The 27,490-nt window shown below is 47.2% G+C and overlaps 1 protein-coding gene across 13 annotated transcripts in view; it reads right to left on the minus strand.

The window, feature by feature from the left end:
* Positions 1 to 6,183: 6,183 nt before the first annotated feature.
* The window catches only part of Adck1 (aarF domain containing kinase 1), a 130,973-nt gene continuing 109,666 nt past the window's right edge, over positions 6,184 to 27,490 (minus strand). For 4 of the 13 annotated variants that reach the window (XR_003850627.1, XR_003850622.1, XR_003850614.1 and 1 more), the window contains 8 exons: positions 25,895 to 26,044; positions 24,266 to 24,463; positions 20,188 to 20,381; positions 17,542 to 18,324; positions 15,659 to 17,369; positions 11,179 to 11,784; positions 10,925 to 11,082; positions 6,184 to 7,720 (listed from right to left, as the gene is read on the minus strand). Coding sequence is in view for 2 of the 13 variants with exons in the window: in XM_017799845.2 (XP_017655334.2) it covers positions 18,153 to 18,324; positions 20,188 to 20,381; positions 24,266 to 24,463; positions 25,895 to 26,044 (714 nt within the window). In the remaining 11 variants the exon portion in view is untranslated. The other 9 variants (XR_003850619.1, XR_003850618.1, XR_003850615.1 and 6 more) reach the window with 9 other exon arrangements.

Here is a 27,490-nt window from a genome sequence, read left to right on the forward strand (position 1 = left end):
TCAAGTAAAAATTAATTTTTTATTTTTTCTTATTATGTTTATTTTATGTGTATGCATGTATTGCCTGTATGTAGGTAAGTGTACCCATGTCATGTCATGCAATGCCCACGGAAGTCAGAAGAGGCTGTCAGATCCCCAGGGACTGGAGTTACAGACAGTTGTTAGCGGCCATGTGGGTGCTGGGATTCGAACCCAGGTCTTCTGCAAGAACAACCAGTGTTCTTAACCGCTGAGCCATCTCTTCAGCCCCGTGCGTATATAAATTCTGATGTAACACCAGGAGCCGTGGAAAAGATACATGGAGGTAAAGGAAAAGAAAGAACCTGAAAGGGGGATAGTAGGGAACAGATGTTACTAGGGAGGAAGTGGGAGTGTTTGGCAGGGAAGAGAGGAAGGAGGGACATGCAAGGGGCCATGGTGTGGGGGGGGGCTCAGGAGAGGGAGGATGATGGGAGGCAAGTGTTACTAGGGTGAGGATGGGGCACTGGGACTAGAGAAGGAGGAGGGAGGCCAGATGGGAGAATAGGATGAATGAATCTTGGGTGGCTAGGAAACCTAGACAGAAATGTGATGCCCTCAAAACCCCATGAGAAATGCACATACAGTATGTGAATATTAGTGCACATGTATACCTGGGAGCTGCTTGGCAAGGAACACAGTGCCAGACAGGAGAGACCTCCCTTTGAGTGGTTGGTGAGGATGGTCAAGGAGACTCCCAAAATAACACAGGCTATTGCCAAACTTCTTGGTTATCTCCCAGAACTGGTAGATAAGACCCTACTGCTGAAGACAGGGCATACTTTGGATACAGGATTTGAGGCAATGGAGCAGGAACTGACCTGGAAATCTTCTAACCGAAGTGTGGCTATCATAATGCTAGATGATGATATGCAAACTGCCAAAGGAGAAAAACAATCAATGATCTAACCCAGCCCTAAAGCCTAAAAACCATAATGACTGGCACAGACTACCTCTACTGGTGCAGTAGTGGCACTGATAGCTGAGGGGTAATCAACAGCTATCTAACTGGACTTAAAGCCCTCTCAATAGGAGTGAACTTATGGGTGGCACTGTAAACTCAGCCAAATACACATGGCAGAGAGGACATAGGTCCTAGAGAAAACCCTATCTCTTTCATATCTCTAGACAAATGAAACTTCTTACTATATGCTAAATATCAATTCTTATATTTACAGACAAGCATACTGTACACCAATCATCAAAGAAACTCCTTTGTTTGACAGATGGAGGCTACTGCAAAATTGCACAACTGGTCAGACACAGAGAACATACGTCTGAGAGATGCCCAGTACTAGGTGACACATCTACAGTTGAACCTCTATAACTAAGGCTCGTGAAACACAGCAAAACAAGGGGTAGAGAGAAAACTAATACACCCCTCAACTCTCACCAGTAAAGCTTCCTTAAGCAACAGAGTGTGATGCACACAGACGGCCACAACTGGCCAAGTTTTAAAGAACAAGAGACTGCAGAGTGTAGGATAGGACTCCTATATGGAACCTCACCTGCCCACAGCTCAGGGATCATTGCGGAACAGGGGGCGGAAAGACTGTAAGAGCCAGGGCTATTTCATAAACACAGGGAAGCAGAGGCTTTCAGGTCACTGGAAGCTTGAACATGTGAACTTGTGGCAATAGTGGCATCAAGCACAGGACCCATGCCAACTCAAACAAGAGCCCAAAGGGGGGGAAAGAAATGGGTGGCAGGCCAGCACTAGATTGAGAACTACTGAATACTGATTGCTACTAGGTGAGGGAGAGTATGCCTTATATATGATCTCAATGGACTAGCTAGACTCCAGTAGACGAATTTACACTGACCGGATAGGACTTAACATGTAAGACGGAGGACAGGAGGTCCAGTGGGGGGATGGGGGAGGCATGGATGGGGGAGGGGGTCTAAATTTGATTAAGAACTGTTGTATGAAATTACAAAAGCTCAATAAAAAATAGAAGAAAGGGTGTCTAACAAGACAGAAAATGAGGAACCTAGTTTCCTTTACCCATGTGTTTATTTGTTCAATCCTAATGGCTTCAACATTGCTAACCCAAGCCCCCTGTCCAAAATCAATTTATTAACTATAATACTTATGTATAGTTCTTTATCTGTAGTTTTAGAATACATTGGCAAATTGTGTTTTCCCAAGCTACCCCTCCCCACACCTTCAGTGTGTTTGTATTATCCAGTTGTAGAGTAAGGTTCATTTGTTGTTGTTTGGATCCCATTTGGCTTCCTCCACAGTCCAGCTGGTTTAAATTATTTATTTTGGAATATGCGAAACATTGACATGATCCAGAAAGTCAGAGCTATACAGGAAGGTCCTAGTTTTGCCCATTTTTGTTCTTAGGTTTTGAATTTCTATTCCTGGTGGTCTTTTGTATTCCCCCATGCTGACCTGAGCCTGTTTAATCCAGTGTGAAGCAGTGTTTTACAGATTTCTTCTGCCTCACGGTGGTTTATTCAGAGACATGTTTTTATCAGTTGAGGCATTCTAGATGGAGTTTTCTAATTTTGATAATAACTCTGTGTGAGTTTATTCATTGTCCCTGTTCATTTTAGGAGACTTGGCATGGTTTAATGATTCCTAGTTAAAAGGAGCCTTTTTCTGCCAGTACAGTATAGCAAAGAGCAGGCAGGGGAGGGGTTACATGCTCTCTTGTTTGGAGGGGGGGGGTCTCGCTTGTCTGATGGAATCTTGAATGGCCCCTTTTTTTAAGTGAAAGAGGAAATAAAAATTTGTACAAGCCTCCTCACACATCCAGCCTCAACCCAAAGAGCTTCACTGTGAGCACATGAGTTCTAAACAGACTCGGGGAACACAAAAAGGGACAGTCAGCCACAGACCTAAGGTCTATCCAAAGCATACCTCAAAGAGTAGGAAAACAGAAACAATCAGACCTACTAGATTGGAGCAGGGCGTGGCCGCTAGTAGAGGAATGAGGCAAGAAGCAAGAAGGAGGCATCTGTGGGCAGCAGGGGCTCACGCTAATCAGAACAATTGAAAGCACCTCACTGTAGATTCTTCAGCAAATGGAAGATTTTATACATTTATGACAATTAATCATTTTCACTATTCTATGATGACCTTCCTCCTCTCTCCCCATTTCCTTTTTCATTTACCTCTCATCCACCCACCAAGCAGCAACAAAGCCAGACTTCTCTTCACATTTACCTAAGGGAAGGGATCAGATTGTGAGAAGCAGAAGTCAAGGTAGGATGGTGAGGAGGGGTCACTGGCATTATATTTTTTAAAAACTAGATATTTGGATCTTAATTAAGAGAATGGAATGTATGCTTAATATAAGCAAAGACTTGGGGAGAAAAACACTATGAGTAAAATTCCCTCTTCTACCTACTCTTCAGCCACCACCTCATCCCAAGTTCAACTAAATTGATGATAGGTAATATGGACAAGTGACAGATGATAGATAGATGATAGATAGATGATAGATAGATGATAGATAGATAGATAGATAGATGATAGATAGATAGATTAGATAGATGATAGATAGATAGATAGATAGATGAGATAGATAGATAGATAGATATAGATAGATAGATAGATAGATAGATAGATAGATAGATATAGATGATAGATAAATAGATTGACAGAACAACCTATGTAGACTTATGACTACAGGACAGGCCCCCAGACAAACAGTCACACAGCTTGGATGGGTTTCTGCTCAAAGCCTCACCACGCCCCAGCATGGTTCTGGCACAGCAGACCCTCAGATTGCTGTGCACATAAGTCATGAAGTATCTACCTGAAGCTGCTGAGTGGAAAGAAATGAGAATCTCCACCCAGGCACATACAGTATTAGAGGTTTACCAGATCAACTCTCTAGCACAGGTAAACAGTAGCTCCAACTGATGGAGGCCCAGACATCCAAGGGGATGTTTTCATAGCTGGACACATCAAGAAATAGACACTTCTCCACAGAAACCCTCAGGATAGACTGTCATCCACAAGAAAAGTGGACAGAAAAGGCAATGATGAAATCTCTCCTGGCTGAACAGGCTTGAATTTCCAGTGGATAGCTCCAAGGTTATCTCGGAGGACCTCTACCTCACTGTGAGGTACTTGGTCCCAGGAAGGGGACAGGGGTGAGCAAATGTACTTCCTTGTTTATGTTATGGAGTCTGAGCAGGAAGAAGGGGTGCCAACACCCTTGACTGCAGCTCTTCCTCATTTCCCTGAGGAACAGCCTAACCACCAATCCTTCTTACCTTTTTGAAAGCCCAAGAGCCACCCCCTTATGTTTTATTGGAAGTTGAGGGAGACAAAGGATGAGGGGGAAAGCAGAAGCAAACAGGGAGACTAAGGCAGAAGGACTCCGTAAGTACAGTTCTCTCCACTGCTTTGAGTGAGCCGATTCCCAGAAGGCCCTCTGACTCTCAAGCTGATCAGTCTCCCACCATCCCCGATAAAATGGATAGTCACCCTAGCTACCCCTGGGTGTGCTCTGGAACAGCACACTCCATGGAGGCTGCTGATAACCTTTTAATACTATGTGTTTGTCTACACAGCAACACAATAGCCTGCCTTTCCCACTCCACACATCATCTTTTGTTTCTTCCTGTGTCTCCTCTTTTTTTGTAGGACATGGGTCCTCAAAACTGGGCAGAAAGTACAACACAAATGAATCACCTAACAAATGTCTAACCTGCTTCTGGGACAGATCATCTTTCTTGTCACAGCTGAACTCAGTTGGTGAGCTACTGAATACAACTACTACCAGAAAAAATAAGAAAGCATGCCCTGATCCCTAAAGAGAAGACAGGGCAGGGAAGTGCTTCCCCCAGGACAATTAGACAGTAACTGGCCCGATCTGGGAAGTGATGGGAGGACACCATTTTCAAAGTCCAGGGATATGGTCTGAATGTTTGTATCCTCCCACAAGAGTATGTTAAAACCCTGACTTCTAACATGGCAGCACTAGAAAGCAGGGCCTCTGAATAGTGATTGCTCCTCCCTCATGACTGGTATTCATGTACTTATAAAAAAAAAAGTCCTCAGAGCCAGCTGCAGTGGCAACGGTGCACCTTTATAATCCCAGCACTGGGAGTTTGAGTTCCAGGCCAGAATGGGATGGGGAGGGGAGAGGAATAGAGAGAAGGAAAGGGAAAGAGCGAGGGAGAGGGAGACTGACTTCTATCATATGAGAACATCACAGTTCATGAATCAGGAAGAAGGCTGTCACCAGTAAATTTGCTGGAACCCCGGCATTGGGCTTCTCAGCCTCTAGAACAGTGAGAAATAACTGTCTGTAGTCTTTAAGCCACCAAGTTCATGGTGTTTTGTAATTGCATCCCAAATGAACTGAGAATCAGCATTCAGTAACTGTTCTGGCTTCCCCCTTATAAGGAACAACCGCTAAAGAAGGGCCCTACCACCTGACACCGTCAAAACGCCTTCCACCATCCAGCAACATCAACGCCGGCTGGGAGCTTGTTGGCAGACTCTCAGGGATCCAAAGGCATGCTCAGGTTTAGATAGCAAGACAAGATGGTGACATGATGGTGGGGGGAGATAAGAGATCCTTAGGATAAGGAAGACTGGAGAGGAGATCAAGAGCACCAGGGTGGCAGACCTTCATTGTATCTATTTGTTTTATTGGGGGCGGGGAGAGCAGGGTCTCACTAAGTTGCCCAGAATGCGTTTGAATTCCAACCTCAAGTGATCCTCTTGCCTCAACCTTGTGAGTAGCTTGGGACTGTGGCCACACACCAGCACACACAGTTTATGTCTATTAACTAATTATTTAAGTCAATGAAAGGAAATCAGAGAGACCTGGAGTACAGCCTGCATCATCTGGTGCCAAGACCAACCTGCCTAATCCCAGAGTGTGGCCCACTTAAGATTTTTACATACATTTAGGGGTGACTGGTGGGGAGCCCAAAAGAACTTCCCCATCTCCCTCTTTCCCCACAAAATCCTTGACCATAGCCAGCTGTCCCTAGATAGCTTTTCTCGACAATTCCACCTTTCCCCACTCTCCCTCCCCAAGAGAAATTGACCATTTCCTCCTTTATTCTCAACACAAAGTAGGCGCTCAATAATTGTGTGCCAAATAATGAAAGTGTTGTGCTAGCAGGGTTGGATCAATTAGTGATTGTAATTGAAGTTGAATGTAATTAATTATATAATTTGGAGCTGTTCAAGTTTAATTCCATTCAAATTGCATCATGCAAACAAGGCAAGAGGGAAGACCAGGAATAAAAGGAGCCATGTGCAATGCTTCCACATACAGGGGACACATATTTGAGTTAAGTGCCTTGCTGTTTAAGGTAATGCTGTTCTAACAAAAATACCATAGAGTGGGTAGAAGAAACAACAAATATGTATTTCTCATAGTTCTGAGGCCTCGGAGTTCCAAGATCAAGGTGCCAGTAGATCAATATCTGGTGGAGACCAGTCTCCTGACTTACAGTTACCTTCTCCTGTATCCTTACAAGGCTGATAGACCTTATCTCTTTCTCCTTATAAGGACACTAATCCTATGGATGGGGCTCTACCTCATGACCTAATTACCATTTTTCTTCCCATAAGGACCCCACATCCAAATACCATTACACTGAAGATTGGGATTTCAACATTTGTAATTGGGGGCAGGGGCACATTCAGTCAGGTTATAACAATTAACAACAATTTAAAAATCATAGTAAAACACTTAACAATAAAAAAATCACAGTTATAAGAACTAGTGAGCTTTGATCCTGAATTCCATTTGGACTCAGAGTCCAGAGCGAAGGTCTTCATTCCCATACCTGGGTTGTACACTGGTGCTCAGTGTCAGCAATGGACACCGCTGGACTAGGGAGCATTTTGAACTAGTTTGCCTTAAACTAGTTCTGTGGCTGCTTGTTTTCCATTCTTCATGCCATCTGCATCTCCTTTTGACTCTCACTGAGAAGGGGTCAGAGTTCAAAAGGATCTTTGGGGCTCTTTAGACTAGTGGGTTTTGGTCTAATGAAACCCAGCATACCCTTTGATGAACAAATGTTTAGTAATGCCCCTTACCACCCTGAAGCAAGGCACACTGGTACAGGTGGATTGCACTGGCCATTCAAATGCAGGTTCCATGTGGCCCTCCTAAAATGGTGAGCAATGATTCCAAAGAAACAAGCCAGCCCTCATGGTCCTTGAATTCCTGGAAAATTCAACAGGCGTTAAAACCACACAGAGAATGTTTTGCCTGAAGGTGCAAAACATGGGTAAATTGTTGATTCTGTTTAGTATAAATAGGACTTTTGCTGTGTGCTTATTCCAGGGTGCGTCGGAAAATTACACAGGTCACAGGAGAATTCTTTATTGAATGAGACTGTATTGTCCTAGAGAGCCATCTGGCATCCATGACCCCAGCAGTCAACGCCAATAGCACTCTCCCAATCATTATGGTAACCAAAAATGTGCCCACACCGTTCCATGAAGCCTCTGGGGAAGCTTCTCTGGGAGCCACTGATATAACCCAGGCTCCTTAGTTGACAGGTAAGAAATCAGAGAGGGGAGGGTAGGTGTCCCCTAAGTGGCCAGCTGGTCAGCACTCACAGGTCTGTTGCTGTCATCAGTGATCTTCTCCAGCCCCACAGCTGCAGTTGGGCACCATGGAAGGAGATGGGCTTTTACTCAGAACTCCTTTGGGCTCCAGTGCAAATGACTCAGGATGAATCCTCATACCCCAGAAGATCAAACTCCCTGCAGAAGGCACAGCCACACAGCATTTGTAGCAACATCCTCCAAACCAGGAAATGTCACCACAGAGCCTCCCAACAAGACCGAGATCTCTCCTCCTCATCACAGAAAGACAGGAATGTTCTGATACGGTGGAGAAGTTAACCAGGCCATTATCCTTTCACTTATAAGAGCGCTAAGTCCATCCCAGCAAAGAAAGTGGTCTAGTTAGAGAGAAGAGCTAAAATGGAGCACACATGCCACACCAGTCTATTAGTGGCAGGGAACTGGCATGTTGTGTTAGGAAGGATTCTGGGGCCATACCCCAGCTCTGTATAAAAGGATGCAGTGATCAGTCTCTGGAATTTCCAGTGTCCATAAGGGGGCATATCTGTTTTAGCAGCAGTTCAGTCATGGGGTGAACTGCTTTGGAATAAAGGACAGTACTGAGTCCTCATCTCATCCCCTCATTCACTCAGTCCACACAAGTTGAGAATACACTCTATTCCAGTCACTAGCTGTAAGGAGATGTAGCATTCACTCATTCTCTCAATGCCAGTCTGTTTCATTCCAACAGGTGCCCTGTATAAAACTTGAGGTGAACATCTTTCTGCAGTTGGTTACAGTTCAGTCATGGGGTGAACTGCTTTGGAATAAAGGACAGTACTGAGTCTTCATCTCATCCCCTCATTCACTCAGTCCACACAAGTTGAGAATACACTCTATTCCAGTCACTAGCTGTAAGGAGATGTAGCAAACCTGCAGTATGACACCCAAGAACCATCAGGGTCTATAATTCATGAAACAGCATGCACCACAAAACTCAACACTGATACCATTTTCCCCACCATAAATTAATGTACCCTTAGTTAAGGAACTTTAATGACACTGTGCATACAAAATTGATTATAATTAATGTCTTGAATACTTATTGCTAGGGCAGCTATATTTTGAGGAAAGTGTCTTTAAGTACAATATTGGTTATCTTTAAAGTTAATGAAAGCAGGTAACCAAGAAAAAGATATCCATAAAAACACAAAATAATCATTCACAAAAGCTGTGTGTGTAATAAATACTTATTAGAAATACAAAATTAAGTCAAATGATCTTTCATGAACTGGTTATAAAAATCTTTAAAATGAAAAGAAATCAGCAAGACATAATGGGGGGGGTCAAATAATTCAAGAATATTTAAGTTCAGGCAAAATGGTCTTTGAAAGAATTGATTCTTAGAGTTTTGGCTATGTGCCTGTAGGCAAGCAGGCTTTAGGTCAGTTGAATAAGAGCAATTTGGTAGGGAATGAAGTAGGGGAAAGGTGGGTCAAGAAAGGAGGTGAGGAGGCCACGGGGGACCAGGTCTGAACCATATAGGGGTGGAAAAGTAGAGGAGAGTTGGTGAAGAGACAGAAGGAGGTCATGTGTCGGGTACAGAGGGGACAGTGTGAAGAGACAGAAGGAGGTCATGTGGGGTACAGAGGGGACAGTGTGAAGAGACAGAAGGAGGTCGTGTGTAGGGTACAGAGGGGACAATGTGAAAAGACAGAAGGAGGTCATGTGTGGGGTACAGAGAGGACAGTGTGAAGAGACAGAAGGAGGTCATGTGTGGGGTACAGAGAGGACAGTGTGAAGAGACAGAAGGAGGTCATGTGTGGGGTACAGAGGGGACAGTGTGAAGAGACAGAAGGAGGTCGTGTGTGGGGTACAGAGGGGACAGTGTGAAGAGACAGAAGGAGGTCGTGTGTGGGGTACAGAGGGGACACTGTGAAGGTCAAAGGGAGATCCCTGGCTTTGGGGTAAGTGACTGCTAATAGGTCACTGAATAGGACAATGAATACACACCCTTTGGTCAAAATGAAGTCCTGAGACAATCTGATCCTACAGAGACTGTTTACTCAAATCTCTCTTCCTAGTAGAGCTGACAACTGGCACCACTGGTCCTTAGGACATGTCAAAAGCCCTTTCTCTCCCATGGATCATAAAGCCCGTTTATTACTTATGGTGACTTGAATGAGACATGTCCTCCATAGGCTCAAGAATTTGAACACTTGGTATATGGTCCCCAGCTGGTGGTGTCATTTGGGGAAGGTCATGAAACCTTTAGGAGGTGTGACCTATCTAGAGGAAGCATGTCACTGTTGATGGGCTTTGAGAGTTCACATACTTGCCCCACTTCCAGCTTGCTCGCTCTGCTTCCTTTGTGTGTTTGAAGATGTGAGCTCTCAACTTTCTGTTTCTGCTGCTTCCTGCCATGCCTCCCCACCATGATGGACTCTTATCCCTCTGGAACTATAAGCCAAATAAACTCTTCCTTTTATGTTGCTTTGGTTGTGGTGTTTTACCACAGCAAAAGTAACTAATACATCACTGTTCCTCCTTCCAGCAGAAACCATCTTACCAAAGCCAGCTCCTGTATGAGGCCTTCAAGGCAACACCATGTCTGACTGACCTGAAATCCAAGAAACTGGCACTGAAGGGAAAGTATGCCACACATGAGGCTGAGGCAGGTGTAGACGGCCACACATGAAAGAAAGACTGATTTTTAACCTTGACTGTCCTGATATAGAAGGCCCAGACAGAAAGGTATCATAAGCCCTAGCCTCTGGGGATGGCACAGGCAGGGGACAGGTAAGGATGGATGACAGTAATGGAGAAGAGGATCAGGAGAGCTGGGTTGGGAGGCATGTCAGCAGGGGCACAGTAGTCTTGGGAATTTCCCCAGAGAAGTTAGGACTTGAGATCTGTCACCAAGGCAGAAAGCAAAGGACTTGGCCTTACTGAAAAGCAGAGTCAGGCCACAGATTAGGGGTGAGTCTATTATCTGAAAACCATGAATATGGGCCTGTTGGAAATCTCTAAACAATGGTACACACAGAGACTAGTGCACTGTGCTGGGAGGAGACCTTTGGGAGGCTGCCCTTTTGCTAACTGCTCCCAGGGATGTCTGTATCAAGTAATACTGTGATTAAGGAAATTGCTCCTACCAGCTCTCTGGAGATCACCTGTGTGGACAGCAGCAAGCAGAATCAATAGGAAAGATTAAGCCTATTTCAGCCAAATGGCCAGTTCTAATCGCCCCGCGCCCCAGGTTATTACAAAACAGCCATGGTCACCATACAAAGCTGGTATCTGGCATGGCATGGGTCTCAGCTGGTACAAAAAGCACACTAGTCCATAGCCCCAGTTTTTCATTTCAACAGCAAGGACAGTGAGACTGTGTGGCCACTTAACTGTCTGCTCTTGCAGGCTCTCTGGAATCCCTAGCTTGCAGAATCTTCATTTTCTATCCCCACACAGGGATTCTTCTCTAGGCTTCTCTAGGCTGCCCCCATCTTCCAACATGGATCCACGGCCCCTCAGGGTAATACTATGACAAGCAGGGACTTCGTCTGTTCAAAAACAGATAACCAATTTAAAGAAATTTAGACAAAATATGGAGTGACAGATTGCAGGTTGGCAGACTGCAGGTTTATTGGTTCACATACTTGAAAACTGAAGGGTGGATCTGGCCTGCGGAAAGGCAGAGTCCATGGCTACCCTCTGGGGTGTGCCCCAGAGGAGATAGTCACTCTCCACAGCTCCAGATGGAAGGTCTGCTTGGCAGCACATGCCCATGCCAGAAGCCATCTCTGTAGTCAGAGGGTGGCTGGGCATCTACCCCATGGCTTGTAGAAGATGGAGATCAAAGCTGCTACTGCTATCCTGCGTTCTACTGTGTTTCTAGTGTTGCTTTTCCCTGTCACTTTAAGCAGCTCTGTCCGTTCACATTCACCAAAGCCTGTGGAGAAAGGCCACCTTCAGACAGCTAGCCACTGCCATTCCACAGCAGAGAAGCTACAGCTCAGAGACCTGGTGACAGACCTAGGAGGACTGGCCTGACCTCCAGTTGCTTGAGTCAGGGTGGTGATGCTGGCCACTTCCAGAGACCCAAAGCCAGAGCAGAAGGAGGGAAAGGATCAGTGGCTGCCACAGGCACATCTGCCATCAGATGTATGGATGAGAACCACTCCAAGTTGGAACTCACTCAGTGCATTCGAGCCTTCAGAATGGTTGTGGTTTCCTCCTAATTCCATCAGTCTTGTTCTTCTTCCCTGAATATTTGCGGGAAGGGAAAGAAGTAAAAAAAGCAAGATGGCCTCTATCTTCCTAGAAAGCAAAATTGCATTTCTGATAATACTGACTCTGCTTACAGGGAGTTCTTAGAAAGGTCGCATTCCAGCATCCAGTAGCCCAAGAGTCCTGGCATCTGCCTAGGGCCTGGGTGAGCCCTGCCCAGCTGCATCCTCTGCAGGTACTCATTGGTCCCAAAGCTGAGGAGGCCATGGGAAGAAGAAAGGACCCCACCTCCGATGGTCTGGGCAGGACCAGGTTCAGGTCATGCCATCCACTCCAGCATATAAGCAAGGGCTGAGTCCAAGTCCTGGCTACAGACCACCTTGGTTCAAAGCCTATCTCTACTACTGGCTTGTGACTGCCTCCAGCAGAGGCCTGCACTTTCTGTGCACAGTGTATCCAACTGTCCAAAGTAGATCAAGCTGTTCCCTCCACTATATAGAACTGTCACATAAGTAAAGCTGGAGCCATGGAGAGGAAACATGTAATCAGTGCTTGGTACTAGCTATTTTTATTAACATTATTGCTTTTTTATAATTTATTGATAGCTGTCTTCCACTCAAAACAAAACTATCAGCAGTGTGGGAGGCAGACTAAGACTTAGAGATGTCTACATCCTAGTCCCCAGAACCCAGAAATGTCAGCCTACATGGTCAAAGCACTTTGCAGATGTGATTCTATCAAGGCTTTTGACAGTTGGAAATTCATCTGGGTTAGACAAGTGTCTCCAGAGTTATCACAACACTCTTTCTGGAGAGAGTTGGAGAGTCAAAGGAGAGACATGACAATGAAAGCAAGGAGCAATGCAGCCACCACCAGGACTACAGGCAGCCTCAAGACCCAGGAGAGCCCTGGCAATAGATTCCCCATTAGAACTTGCAGCCTGACCAGTGCCTGGAGTTTTGGACTAGGAGATAGTGAATCTATGTTTTGTACACCAGTTCCTAAGTTTGTGAGAATTTTCTAGAGCAGCTACAAAAAAAGAAATAAAAATTTAAAAGACCTAATACAAATGGCCAGGATCCTTGAGACCTTACAGAAGCCTCCTGATGCCACCCCAAGCCACAGGCATATTGATTTGATTACAGGGCATGGGGATCCTCCCTGTGTTCTAAAATCCTGTCCACCCCGCCCCAATCTCACTTTCTATAGTAGATACATATCCTGTGTCTGCTCTCAAAAATAGCCATAGAGACACCCCTGACCACAATGAAAACGAGCCACTTCTCTGTCCCTTACTCAGGTCCTACTGAGATGGAACCTGAGCCCTTTACCATGGGAATCCTTCTGCTTTGCACCACATGTGTGATGAGCTTTAGTGCAGACCCCTGAGTTCTGTGTGGCAATGGTCCTAACAGGCACCAAATTCTGGCATGGGGGCTGCCCAGTATCTGGCAGGGGCTGCTCGGTGCCTGTATTAGCTCAGACTGCCATGTCCAAATGCCCCAAACAGGTTGCTTTAAACAACAAAAATTAATTCCTCACAGTTCTGGAAGCCCTGCAAGGGACAGCATGGATGGGTCCCAGAGGGGCCTCTACCAGACCTGTGAACAGCTGCCTTCTCACTGTCTCAAATGTCTTTCATCTGTGCAGGTGGAGAGGGGGTTCTGGTGTCTCTTACTCTTCTTGTAAGGCCACCAAACCCTACAGGATTAAAACAATCACCTTTAAGACTTTGTTTAGATTTCATTACTCCAGCAAAGGAACCATCATCAAATAGCCACACTGAAAGTAAGGATTCCACTTAAGAACTGTATGCAGGTGCAGTGGAGAGGCTGGAGTGATGGCTCAGAAAACTGGGATTCAATTCCCAGCATCCATATGGCAGCTAACAACCATCTATAACTCCAGTTCTAAGGGATCCAAAGCCCTCTTCTGGCTTCCATGGGCATTACATAGATGTAGTACACTTACATACAGGCAGGCGAAACATTCATACGCATAAACTGCAAACAAATAAAAGAACTGGGAGAAAGGACATAATTCAGTCCACAAGCACTTCAATAAAATATATTGTGTTTATTGTCTCAAAGTCACAAATAGCTGCTATTGTTCCAGACATTCCCAAACCACACACCAGCCTCCCCTGCTGGAAGGAAGTGGCAACACAAACCACGTCCTGATCAATGTCTAAAGAAAAACCTTCCAGAAGCCCTCCCCAAGATTCCCTTCACCACTCATGTCATATGTCCACAAAGCCAGAAGGGAGGCTGAGAAGCAAGCTCTCGTTTTTTCAGCCTCTTAAGTGGAAAGCAGGCAAGACTGGAGGGGGTTAGAAATTATGTCTGCCACAAGGGCTATTAACAAATACCTATTGAGACCTGGGCGTGGTTGAGGCAGAGGCAGGCAGATCTCTGTGAGTTCGAGGCCACCCTGGTCTACAAAGTGAGTTCCAGGCCAGCTGGGGCTACAGGGAGACCCTGTCTCAAAGACAAAAAATAAATAAATACTTATTGAGCACTTACTGAGTGGTTTACCTTCTCCAAGGACACTATGTATTTACCTTACCTGATCCTCTCAGCAACCCTACAAGGCAGGCACTAGTCTCTCTACTTTTCTAGTTGAAGAACAGAGGTCCAGATAGGCTGATGTACTGATGTACAGACAATATGTTAACATTAAGGAAAGAGAGGTGATGGGTTTGTAAGGAACCCTCTACACTAGCTGTAATTCTGCTAGAAATCTAAAAATTATTTCAGAATAAAAAGTTAACAATGAATTTGGAAAAGTGCTTAGCTAGCATTCAAAACAACTCACTTAGGAGGTCAGGCACATAAGGCTCTAGGAGGTGGAGAGGGTTGTGCTGTGCAGAAAGCACTGACAACCATGGAGGAAGGACTTTAGAGCCAAGATTGCAAAATCAGGATGCCCTGGAAGAATGGTTAAAGCAACTGGTGCACTCACGCCAGGATTTGGTTCAATGAGTCTGGGCAGTACCACTTTCCAGATGATGGACAGGTGACTATCCTAGAGCCACAACCCCAGAGTCACTACTCTCAGGCCTTACACCTGAGTATGCTCTCTGGTCTACAGCATTACCATTCCCTGGAGGCCAGTCACTAATGTAGCCACCTCCAGGCTCACAGGGGCAGAATCCTGCCTTAATAAAACCCCAAGTGACTGGTTTGCACAGGAAAGTTTGGATAAAGATCCTGCAGGAAGAGGGGAGTCCTCGGGAGCTGAAAAGGAAGAGCCAGAGAGACCGGATACCAACCACTGTACTGCTCTCAAGAACCTGATCCTTTCTCTTATGCCCAGGAAAGAGAAAACTGGGAAGAAAAGTCAGAGTTCTAAGCCGAGGAAGTCACAGGCAGAGCAGTGCGGAAGTGCCTCATGATCCCTGTGGTGCTGGCCAATAACATGGCAATCTGGTACAGAGGGGGAACAGGTTGGTATTGGGTTGCCATGGCATCTCCAGGAGCAGCCAGGCCTGACTGGAAGGCAGTGACCTTGGAAAACAGACATGACAGCCCAGGGCTTCCCATGGACTCTTCCCAGGGCTCCCCACAAACTCTTCTCAGGTCTCAGTCAAGATCGTGTAGGTTTGACAGGGTGGAGCAAAGGGTAAGGAAAGGGGAAAGGAAGAACAGGAAGAGGAAAGGAGAAAAGGGGGTGGGTAAGAAGCCTGCTGAGCAAATGGTTCTTTGCCACACTGTGGAAGCAGCAGTACCAGGTTACCTGGTGTTCAAGGCCTGGTTTAATACAGGCCCTCCCACATTGCATGCACCCCATGCTCCCCCTGCCAGGAATGTGCCACTCTGGTTTTGTTCATCCCACCTTGCAAGTCCCCAGCCTCCGCTCAGAGCCCAGGTCCTGCTCCTGACCACTACCCTCCCCCATTACACTTCCCACCTTGGCCCACACGAGGACTGCAGCAAACCTCCCACAAGCCTGACTGCTCAGGATTAGCTTGGAGGCTTCTTAGAGCAGCTCTGGTTTTCTGGGATCAGAGTTCTGCACAGTAGTAGGAAGGCCCCTAGGGGATGCAATGCCGAGGCAGACCATCTATGATCCTGCTGTGGACAAGAAACATTCATGAAATTAACCTGGCCATCCAAGGGGTACCTCCTATGAGGGGATGAGCGCATGTGCAGCTTTTCAAACAGATTTCAATATTCCTGAAAACCACAAAGTACTCCAAGACTCCCAGTACCTGCATACTTATGGAGCGCCAACAGAAGGCCAGAAGAGCCATGCACTGGGTACAGATCTTAGAGGCACACAGCTCAGTCACACAAGTGGCAAGTATAATCCTCATCTATGGCACTGTAGAATCAAAGCCAAGCATGGCTATCACTCAGCAGCTGTGTGACCACAGGCCAAGTACTAAACCTCTCTGAGCTATGTGATATGAAGCTAATGACCCCTTTCCTCAGAGCTGATGGGACAATTCAACAGTATAACATATTTACAGAGCCTCGTTTGGCCTCTCGCCCACAGAAGTCACTAATAAACATCAACCTACTCCTCAATTTTCAAACTGCTCTGCACCCCCAGACTCTGCTCGCCCCTTTCCTTTCCCTGGAAACTGTTCTGGGTACAGGACTACAGGGAACATGGTCATGTTTTAAATCCCAGTCAGAGGAATCTAACTATTACACCAAAGGTAAAAAGCAAGTAACTATTACCTTGAGCAGAAAGGATGTTTATATCTACTTCAGTGGCTGTAAAAGATACAAAATAGAATATGCAGCATGTATCCTCATGATTAATAACAGTGCTTGTAAATTATTCTCCCAGGTCCCTGAGTACATCCAACTGGTCACTAAGAACAATTAATTCTTTCAGGAAATAAAGGAACGCAAATGGTCTCTGATCAGTAGAAAATCTGCTTGTTGAATCATGAACAAAGAGAACAGAGAATGAGGCTCAGCTCTGGAGGGTCTGCTGCTATGAATGGTGTGGGGTAAGATCAGAGACTCGAATGTGGCTACTATTGTGAGCACAGGTGACCATGGAGCTAGGACCTGCCAAGTCTGGGGCCTCACAGACACAGAGACCATACGACATAGGAGCAGAGGATGGAATTGGGGGAGGTGAGTGCTGACACAGGGTACGATAGAGTAGAAACAGATGATGTGGAGGTGTCAAAATGGGCAGAGCCGTGGTGACTGATTTCAGCAAGAAGACTGACTTGTCTCCAAAGGCTGGGGAGGACCAGGTGTGATCCCAGACCTGAATATCATTCACTGACTGAGAACCAGAGGGCAAATCAGGACCCAACTTGTAGAACAAGGCAAGTGCTCCTGTCATGGGAAACAAGTGGGAGCCCAGGGAAACAGAGCCTGGTGTACTGCCTCAGCCTCTTGTTGCCAGCTTTGTGCTTCTTGACACCGCCAATCAAATCTGGGACTTGGAAGGCAGGAGAAGTCTCCAAGGAGCAAGACATGGCCCTGTAGTAGGAGTCTTACAGCCTGCATGGATCACAGGGGAAAGACATCAAGCAAGGTCCCAGCACACACAGTGTTCAGGTCTACCACTGGCCATGTGGATTTGCTCCCAACTTAGTAAAGAAATCCCTCAACCAAGCCCAACTTTGCTCTCCTAGACCTTCCTAGGAAACCTGGGAGTTTCCCAGGGAAGTTTCCCCATGGATCACAGGGGAAAGACATCAAGCAAGGTCCCAGCACACACAGTGTTCAGGTCTACCACTGGCCATGTGGATTTGCTCCCAACTTAGTAAAGAAATCCCTCAACCAAGCCCAACTTTGCTCTCCTAGACCTTCCTAGGAAACCTGGGAGTTTCCCAGGGAAGCAGCTATGAAGGGTAACTAAAAATCCCTGGAGTCTGAATGGGGCCAGTGAGTGAGAAGAGACAGTCCCTTCAACCTTGAAGGTGCTTATTGAAACGCAATACACAACACTGAAGGGGTCACCATGACCTCGTGAACCCACAGCCATATGGCCTGCCCTCAGATGCAGCCTGCCTCACTGAGAAGGGATACCTCCAAGAGTGATGTGGTAAGGACATGGTGCCTGCTCTCTAGCAGTTCCAAGACCCCACTTATTTCCTACAAGTTAAATGTGCCCCTTGGCACATGTGGTACATCCTGACAATAGAATGGTTCACAGACATGGCAATGGCCAAGCCAACAGCACATACAGGAGTGGAGAAGGAGCTGCTACGTTCCCTCCCTGGAGGAGAGAAACCCACTCCCCGGCACAGTCCAAGGGCCCTGAGGCAGGGCTTCAGTAGGGGGTATTCCAAAGGCAGAGCATGATGGTACCACAGATGACCACCGTGGGGCCACATGTCACCTTGGCACAGACACGGGTAAGGGGGTTGAGTCAGGAAAGAATGGGGTATAAAAAGATACCAGGAAAGGGGAAGGAATGAAAGCCACACTCAGTATGAAACCCGAGTCAGCCAACACAGCAGGGTGGAGACCCAGCAGGCCAGCCTCAAGCCCTTCACCCGCAGCAGGAATTCATAAAGGTTGATCTGCCATAGGCTAATGGCCTCGCCGAAAGATATCTGGGTCCTTCTGAAAAATGAGCAGGTACTCCTCTTCCTATGCCTGGAGGAGGGTCGAGAAAGGAGGAGGGAAGAAAGAAACAGGTGAGACACACCAGCTCAGTACCATGAAGAAAAATCAAAGATGATGGGTGGCTCTGGTCAACTCACCAGCTCCTTGATCTTGAGAACCACTTGGTTACCTGACCAGACCATTTCAAAGTCAGGAGTTGGGGGGACTCAAATATCCCTAAGGAGATTTTTCAAAGCACTGAAATCGCATGGTATCAAGGCTCTGACACTCTGACCTGGTAGAACATTCTGAGGTAAATAAATGCCAACCTAGAATCCCATCTCCCCACAACTCTAATATAGCCAAAGCTTCTGCACACTTCCTGAGGCTAAGAATCTTCTAGGTGTCAAGACACCTGGGGGACTTGGGGACTTCACAGGTCAGTCCAGTTCAGTTCCTCTATACCAAAAATAAAACAAGATAAAAGTTGGCATTTATGATAATGCCCTGCCTGTTAGGTTTAGGGCTAGCGGCTGATCAAGCCACAGAAACCTCTTTCCCACAGCTGTTGTAAGGAAATGGCAAGCTCCTACCGGGAACCTGTCTGGGAATCTATAACCCCTAATAGACTCCCCCAGGTGCCTGGATTCCAGGTTAGCAAGCTCCAGAAGTCTCATTTCCCCAAGGAAGTTTACAGGCTCAGGCTACCAGTTTCCAAGACATCAGAGGGCACATCCTTTATCATATAACAGGTTCACCTTTACTAAATGTGCTCCTTCTCCCCCATAATCCTCAGGCTCACATATCCCTTCCCAGAAATGAAGGACCCCCTCCCCTTTCCCTGCCACCTGAGAATTGGGGATAGCCTAGGATAGGCCAGCGTAATATGAATTCTCACCCTTCCTCTGAAACCTATAAAGGACCCATACTCTGCCACATGGGCCTCCTATCTCTTCAGAACCGCCCCCACATGCTGCTGTATGTCTGTCTGTCCATGTTGTTAATAACTCTTCTAATAAATCTCTTACCCAAAAGACAATTTTCCTCAGAAGAACCCCAAGGGTTCCCCTTGAACCCCCAATCCAAGAACTTCCACTACTCAAAACTTGACTTCTTCAGCCCTCAAAGGAAGAATAAACTACACTCCACCCTTCAGTGGTCAGCATATTTTACTCTAATCTAATCTTGTATGTGGTAGTGGATACATGACCTATGTGGTCAAATCTGCTAGCTCCCTAGGATGGAAAGGCTGGGTGTTACCACAAGCCAGGCCTCCTCTCTGGGGAAAAAGCATTCTGCCAGATCACAGCCTGTCTAATCTATTTACCGTATTCAGTTGGAGGCCTAGAGCCCTTGTTCCTTAAGACACTCCCTGCAGAAGCAAGCTTCTCTTTATCAACAGTATCTCAAGGGTGCTAAGACATCTAGAAGGCTCTGTGGTCTTGAGAAAGCCTCCTAACTTTCCCTATCACAATCATATCTCCAAGATAATAAGCACTGGCCTCACTACCTGGTTAATCCTAGGAGTCAAGTCCCAGGGTCAATCAGAGATAGATAGGGTCAGGTGGGGGATTCCTGACCACAAGTCCAGGACACAACTGGATGAGCTGAGATGCTCATAAACCACTTCAAATTTTAGTGAAGGAAAGAACCACCTGGAAAGCTAGACTGGGAGGAGGCAGTCCTAGATCCCACCATTTAGCAAAGTATGAGCAGTTGAAGCCACCCAAAGGCACTACCTCAAGGCACCTGCCAGCTCACTGCAGCTAGTTTTGCTAATGTTCCCTTCAGGGAGATCTGAAATTTGAGAAACCTGGGTAGGAACCCATAGACCAGTGGGGAAAGTGGAGACCAAGCAGAACCCATGGGGCAGACCCTGGAACTGGGAGGGGGCCAAGATAGGAGCACACTCACTCAGCCAGTGCCCTGATGCAGCACCGGGACATGTTGAGGAAGGAGCTGGCACTGGCACGAGTACCCAGGGTGGCCTCGATGCTGCGCAGGAGGTCATTCGTCTTCAGGATGAGCAGCATCTGGCGAGGCACGTGGTTGAGGAGCTGACTGATCTCAGGCAGGTAGCTGGCCGCATTGCTGCGGATCTCTGAGTCCTGGGCATCAGCAAGGAGACATGAGAACTGTTGGTGTGGCAAATGAAGATCAGGGTGCCAAGAGTGTGGGCAGCCTGTGACCAAAGAACGTAACTGAGCTCTAGGCGAGAGTTTCTAGCATAGCCGCCTTGGCACCATGAGGTGCACTCACCAAAGACAAGTATCAGGGCCCTGTGGCCTGACCGCCCAAGTGGGAGGTTCCAGCCTAGCTCCTAGGCAGACCCTGGAAGCAGCATCAGTGTGAACTCAGGGGAGCCATGGACTCTCCAAGTCTTCTTTCCTGGCCACCAATTTTAAGCCAGGCCTAGAAGGAGCCCAAGCAGCTAATCCCAGCTGAATCATGTCCACTAACCAAGTCTAGCTCTATAGTCCATAGGCCAAACTTCCAAGTCCCACCCCACCCCTGCACCACACCAGATCCACCTACTGACCACACTTCCTGCTGTCTGTCCCGATGGCAGATGCCTGCCCAATAGTCAATCCCTACTCTACTACTCTCCTTTGTTAAGTCTGTCCCTCTGGGTCATCTGTCACTTTGGATCATGCTCTTCAGGACCCTGGAACTCCTCGCTATGCCCCTGAGGAATCTCATAACTCTTAGTGATAGCTCTAAGCACTTATCCCCTTGTGACTGGCTTGGGCAGGGACATATGACATAATTATGGCAAAAGAAAGGTGAGGATGCATCTGTTGGGGGGCTTCTGGAAAAGGTTTCTTGCTCTAAATGAGAGAAAATGTCCTCAATTCCTGCCTCTGATGGTCTCTGACACAGGTTTGGAACTGTCATCCTGGAATCTCAACAAGAAAGTCAAAGGTATCAGGAGTGAGCCCAGATCCCTAAGCCAGTGATCTGCTGAATCTGGACCTACCACCCCCTAGGCCTCATGTCATCAAAGACAAACTCCTTATTGTTTGGGTCACAGTGAGTTAGGGAAGATCTCTTTCCTGACACTGTTGAGGATTTGCTTGATTCTGGATAGGAGAAGGACACTGTCTTTTGACCTGAGGCTGACCTGGCCTGCAATGTCCCAAGTCATCCTCCATCTGTATTCAGATGAGCAGATGCAGTCAGTGTCCCCTAAATCTTTATAAATGCCCATCCTCCAGATCAGCCCAGGGCTGCAGGGACCCTATACAAAGATGTGCAGGACAGGGTCCCTGGCTCCAGGTGCTCACTACGCAGCTCAGAGCTATAATGTGCAAAGAACTGCTCTGCTAGAGATGACAATGTACTCCCCAAAAGTGATCTAAAATACTAAGGGATGACTTTTGGCAAGGGAGACAAGAAAAGGCTTTCTGGAGGAGAGAAGACACTTCTTCAGAGGACTGACATTGTAACTGGCTCATTAGGAATGAGTCAGGATGCAAAGCCAAAATTCCACCTCAGTAAATAAACACAGGATTGTTCACTGCATACCTATCATATGCCCTGTCACCTCATACAGCTCAGTGGCTCTGAGCCATTCATATGCTCAAAACTCAAAACTGCATATCCCCAGCCTGGACCTCTTCTTTGAGCTCTAATCTTAGTTTCCCAGGACATACTTATCTGTTCAGGAAACCTGCTGAGCAGCCTCCCCCCTAATAATATGCCCTCCCCACAACCCTCCCTGGGTCATCACGTACCCCAGAACTTATTCCAAAAACTAGAATACAATTTTCTCCCTCCTTCGTACTCAATCCTACAGAAGCCTCCTCAGTGCCACCTCCAAAGCACACCTTGGTTCTATCTGCTTCTCTCCATCATCTCTCCTAGACAATCACCCCACAGTTTACTGCACCCCACTCCAGAGAAACACCTGAAAACAACAGCATCTCCTCCTGTTGAAAACCTACCAAGGGCCTTACTTCATCCTGGGAGATGAGTCCAAACCTCTTTCCATAGCATGTAAAGCCCTGTGGGGCGCTCTCTGTACCCCAGCACAAAGTCTTCTTCTGCCACCCTCCAGACCACACCAAACTCTTTTGCCCTGGGCCTCAGTATGCTGGGAAAGCATCCTTCAGGCTCCCCTGGGGCTGAGGCTGTTCTTGTTCTCACACCTCAACTCAAATGTCAGCCCATCTCTGAGGTCTCGCAGTGCCCACCCCTTCCCAACACTACTTTATTTATTTCCGCCACAGTACCTGTAACCTGCAATTATCCCACTTGCCTGTTTGTTTACTCGTTTACTGTCTGTCTTCTCCAAGTAAAGTGTAAATTACACAAAAGGCCTGTCTGTTTATCAGTCACAGATCCTCTGCAACACACTCGGCCAGCAAAAGCAAATATTTATTGAATGAATCAACTTCAGGAACTGTGGGTAGGCACTTTACATGCATGGACAGTAAAACAGAAAGCATCACCCTGACCATCCCTACCTTATAAAAAGAATACCACTGTTCTAAGATGAGCTTCAAAGCTGCAGATCCTGGAACAGCAGGTGATCGTGACTGCCACCAAGCCTGCTGCAGAAGAATGTCCACTTGGAAGAAAGTGGAGCCAAGAGTTGGTGAGAGACAACTCTACGACATTAAGACTCTAAACCCAGCCATTACTAAAGCTGCTCACCACAAAGCATACTGCAGGAGGAGCCCCGAAGGCCCAAAGGGATGATAAGAACAGCCAGGGTCATGGGACTAGGTAGAGGAGATGCTGGAAGTAGTGCCCAGGCTTTCCAACAGCACGAGTCGGATCTTGTCCCCTGCAGTGAGCAGAGGCCTGAGTCTGCTCACCACTCAGAAAAGCATGAACCAAAGTTCTCAGAAAAACTGCATCTTGAAACTCAACCTTCTGCAAAGGCTGATCAGCTGATTAGAACGTAGTGATTGTGGACAGTGTGGAATGTTGCAAGTTCAGAGCCTAATTACCATTTATCTTGGGCCATCTCTAGCCCCCTAAATAGCCACTGCTTGTCCACACCTTTGTTTCTGACTTAATGTCTTGTGGCTAACAGATAAAAACATTTTGGAATGTATTAATTTAAAGGCTGAGTGTCACCAGATGGCATCTGAGGCCTGTACCTGAGATTTCCCTTTCATTGTAACCGCCTAAGTATCTTGATTTATGACTTTTCTTTGTTCTGTTACTATAAAAACTTCATGAAACTTCTTCCACATCAGAACATGGAATTTGGGGTAACCTGAATCTCTGTTCCTGGACCATGGTCACTCATATTTGGCTCCAGAATAAACTATATCTTATCCCCTTGGAGGGGAGTTGTGCAGAAGCAAGTGTGGATGGGCATGGGCCCAAGAGCAGAGACAGGTCGGCCCTATGTAGGACAGAGAAGCGTCATAGAAGGGAGCCCACCTCAGCCAGGAGGCACGGGATCACCCCTGTGAGCATCAGCAGGGAAACAGAAGTGGACACAAGTGTGCAGAGCAGGTGCTCTCATGATCTGTGTCCCATCTAGACAGCCCAAGTCCAACGAGGAAACAGCAACAAGTAAAGAAAAGAAGCTGCTTCACTAAGAAGTCTGCAGGACAAAGGGTCCAATGGCGCTGTTTGAGGTGGACAGGAAGTGAAGGCTCTCGCCATCACAAAGCCAGAGAGGACCTGGGGGAACAGTGCCAAGCACAGAACAGTAGAGTGCTGGAGCTGCAGGAGTGAGATGGTACTTGAGGAAGCTTGGCATCTCACTAAGCTACTGAGGTCTGGCTTACTATGTCCACATGCCTTATCTCTACTCCATGAGGATAAGGTTCCAGGGGACAAAATGGGATATTGGTCCTCTTCCCTCCTCCAGGAGAGACCAGTCTGTACTCCCCTCCCTACTCCTCATCCAATGTAGCTCCAATGAGACCCTCCCCACAGAGACATAAAGCCCACTGATCATGGACCTCAGACTCTAGGCTGGAAGAGGCACCCAGGCCCTGGTCCCTGAATTTGGGAGGAAGCGACCTACCTCAGAGGCAGTGACTGGAGCTTGGCCAATGCCCCTCTTGACTGAATCCCATGACCGGGCTGTCAGCATACAGGCAAACAGTGGGTAGAGTTCCGCAGCCCCCAGGCGCTGGCTGTACTGCTTCACCCTCTCCATGTCCGTCCAGATCAGAGACTGCCACAGGCGGCAGTAGTCCAGGCGGAACTCCTCCGTGAGCACCTGCAGCCAGGGCAGCACGGGCAGCAACTGAGTCTCCTCTCTAGGCCAAGACCTGACCTGAGCCCCAGGCTAATGCTGACCCCTGCACAGAGGGATGAGAAAAAACCAGGAGGACTGGCTCCCCCAGTGTTCAGCCATGCCTAGAAGCTCAAGTTCACAGCTAACAGAGCCTATCCTTAATCTGAAATTCTAGTAACCAGAAGTGTTCTAGATTTCAGATTTTTTTTCATATTTGCAGATACATAATATCTTGGGGGCTAGGACATAGGTCTAAACATGAAATGCATTTGTTTTATGCACACTTTCAACACATAGCCTAAAGGTAGTTTAATTATAATGTTTAACAATTTTGTACACAAAATTCATAGCATGGAATTGTTCTACTTGTGATATCCTGGTGCCAAAAGCTTTAAACCCAGAAGCATGTGGACTGCAGACTTTTAGATTACGGATACTCAACCTATATTGGCAAACCTTAGCCCTAAGTGGCAGCAACTGCTATCTGCCCTCCAAAATCAATATTCTCATCTTCTTTCTAGGTACAGACTACTTTGCTGGCTTCCCACAAAGGCAGATGCAGTTTTCTACCTAAACACTGGCTATTGGGATGGGGAAAAGATACTCCCTTTCCCCACCCCCACAAAGCTTGCCCACACATCTCCTCCAAGCCCTCTCCTCTGCTGTTGGCTGTCACTTCCTATGAGGCTTAGGAAGCAGAGGCCTGCAGACTCCACCCACCATACCCAAGACTGGCATGGGAGCAAGCTACTGAACTGCCGTCATGTCTGGGCCATCTGTCACTGGGGCTCCATGGGACAAGAGCTGGCCTAACCTGTTCCTTACTTTACCAAGCCTTTCAGAGGAGGCTGAGATTTGGGGATGCAGCATCAGGACCTAAGGAAAGAGCAGAAGCCACTGGGGAACCTCTTCAGGACCATTTGCCTTATGGAATCAAGTCAGGCCAGGGCCCCAAGTTGACAGCATACTTCCCACCCAGTGAACTTCCCAGCCTGCAGGTGGTGGGCATGGCTCACTCACACTAGTTCATCCTGACTGCCAAAGGACCGCATCTGGGGCTTCTAGCCCCTGCAATTCCACACTCCATTTTCTTCACTGGGGCTGAAAGCACAGTCACCCAACTCCCTGAAGTCCCAGTTCACATACAGCACAGGTCTGAGCTGGCTCAAAGTTCCCTGGGGAGGGCTCAGACACAGACATGTTCCCATCTGCCCCTCACAACAGCAGTAAACAAGGCATGAGCAACCTCATTTGTTGTAGGGAAGCTAAAGTTCAAAAAACTCTCAAGACAGTGGTATGCACAAAATGACAGCTCTAGGAGCAGATGCACCCTCTGCAGCTGTTGCCCAGCTTCAGGCTTCAGCAGAACATCAGCAGCCTCTAAGCCCAGGTAGGAGCAGAGTCTTCGCCTACCTGGTAGAGTCCATGGTCCAATAGGACTATCTCAGCCTTGCCTGTGTCTGGATGCTTCCGCACCAGCACGTTGCCTGGGTGGGGGTCGCAGTGCACAAAGCCATTGACAAAGATCATCTCACTGTACATCTTGCCCAAGTGGCAGGAGATCTGAAAGAGAAGGGAGGCAGTGAGAACTCTGCACTGCCCACACTTGATTCAGGAACGTCTCTGGTTCCCTAATCTGGTCGAGGAGATCCCAGGCACTGGTGGCCCTAAGCAGTCTGAGATGATACAATTCCTGCATCTAAGGCATCTCAACTCAGACCCAGTGCTTCACTTCCACCACATGTTGGAACCACCTGGAACTCAGACATTGTGGATGGCTCTAGCCTCCAGTATCTTCTGAGTTCCCAAGGTTATTTCAGTGCACAGTAAGGAGATGGCTGTTCTCCTTTCCCTGACAGCTGTCACTCTTCTGCCCACGTGCCTCATTCCTCTCCTCCTTACTCTGATCAGCCCCTCTTCCTTCTTTCCCAAAGCTGAGAATGGGTTGAGGGAACAGTCCCATCCACTCCTGCAAAGAACAGGGCTAGGTCAGGAACAGATGACACTATGACCCTTCACTGGGGCTGCACTGTTGCCAGGCCAGTGCCAGGTAGACCTGAGTCCAGACCCTGCTCCCTTCTCCCCACCCCCAGAGTCCAATACTAATCTGATTTATGATGTCTGCACAGAAGAAACGACACCGGAGAGGCCATTTAAATCATCCTGTCACTGCCGCTCGCCCTGCCAAGGCAGTTTTCTTATCTCTACTCCTTTTTTTATTAAAGCTAAAAGCCTTTTCCCAGCTAGGGAGCAGCTGCTGAATAGAACCAGACTTGGGCCCCCAGATGATCTGCTGATGGGTGTCCAGGGGACAAAGACAGAAGACAGATACCCCAGGACACCAACTGTCCTTGGCATTCCTTTCAGCCTTGGCTGAACTTCATAGTCATTAATAAATATATCCCAGTCAATGAAGAGGAGCTGGGGCTCACAGATGGGGAGCACAAGATTAAGATCCTTCCTTAGCCTACAAGCCCTGTGTGACCAGTCCTGCCTGTCTCCCCAGTCTCACCTTACACTACACTGATACTCCAGCCATGTTCGCTTTCTCTCCTCCAGTGATCCCTGTGCTTTCCTACCTCAGGGCCTTTGTGCATGCTATTCCTGCTGCCAGAAGCTCCCTTGCCATCTCCCCATCACTAGGTCCAGGCCCTCTTCTTTCCTATCCAGGGATGGAAGAATGCTGTCACCATACACTCCTGGAACATGCTGGACTTTTCTTTCACAGCACTAGCAATTACTAGTGTGATTATTTGATTAATGACCATCTAGTTCACTATCGTAAACTCCCAAGGCAGCAGGGACTGGCTCTGTTTTGTTAAATCACTTTATTGAGGTATAATTTATGTGTTATAGACTGGCTCTATTATACATGTACTTGCTAGTAACAGCACCAAATGCATGAATATAAGAGTGAGTGAGCGCTCTGTGGTTTTCTGAGATGCTGTGGTTCCCACCTCTAATATTTATCCTAACCCCATCAATCTCCTCTGAAATCCAATCAATTAT

Source organism: Nannospalax galili, unplaced genomic scaffold (genome assembly GCF_000622305.1).
Source record: "Nannospalax galili isolate Female #2095 unplaced genomic scaffold, S.galili_v1.0 scaffold330, whole genome shotgun sequence".
NCBI classification, from domain to species: domain Eukaryota; kingdom Metazoa; phylum Chordata; class Mammalia; order Rodentia; family Spalacidae; genus Nannospalax; species Nannospalax galili.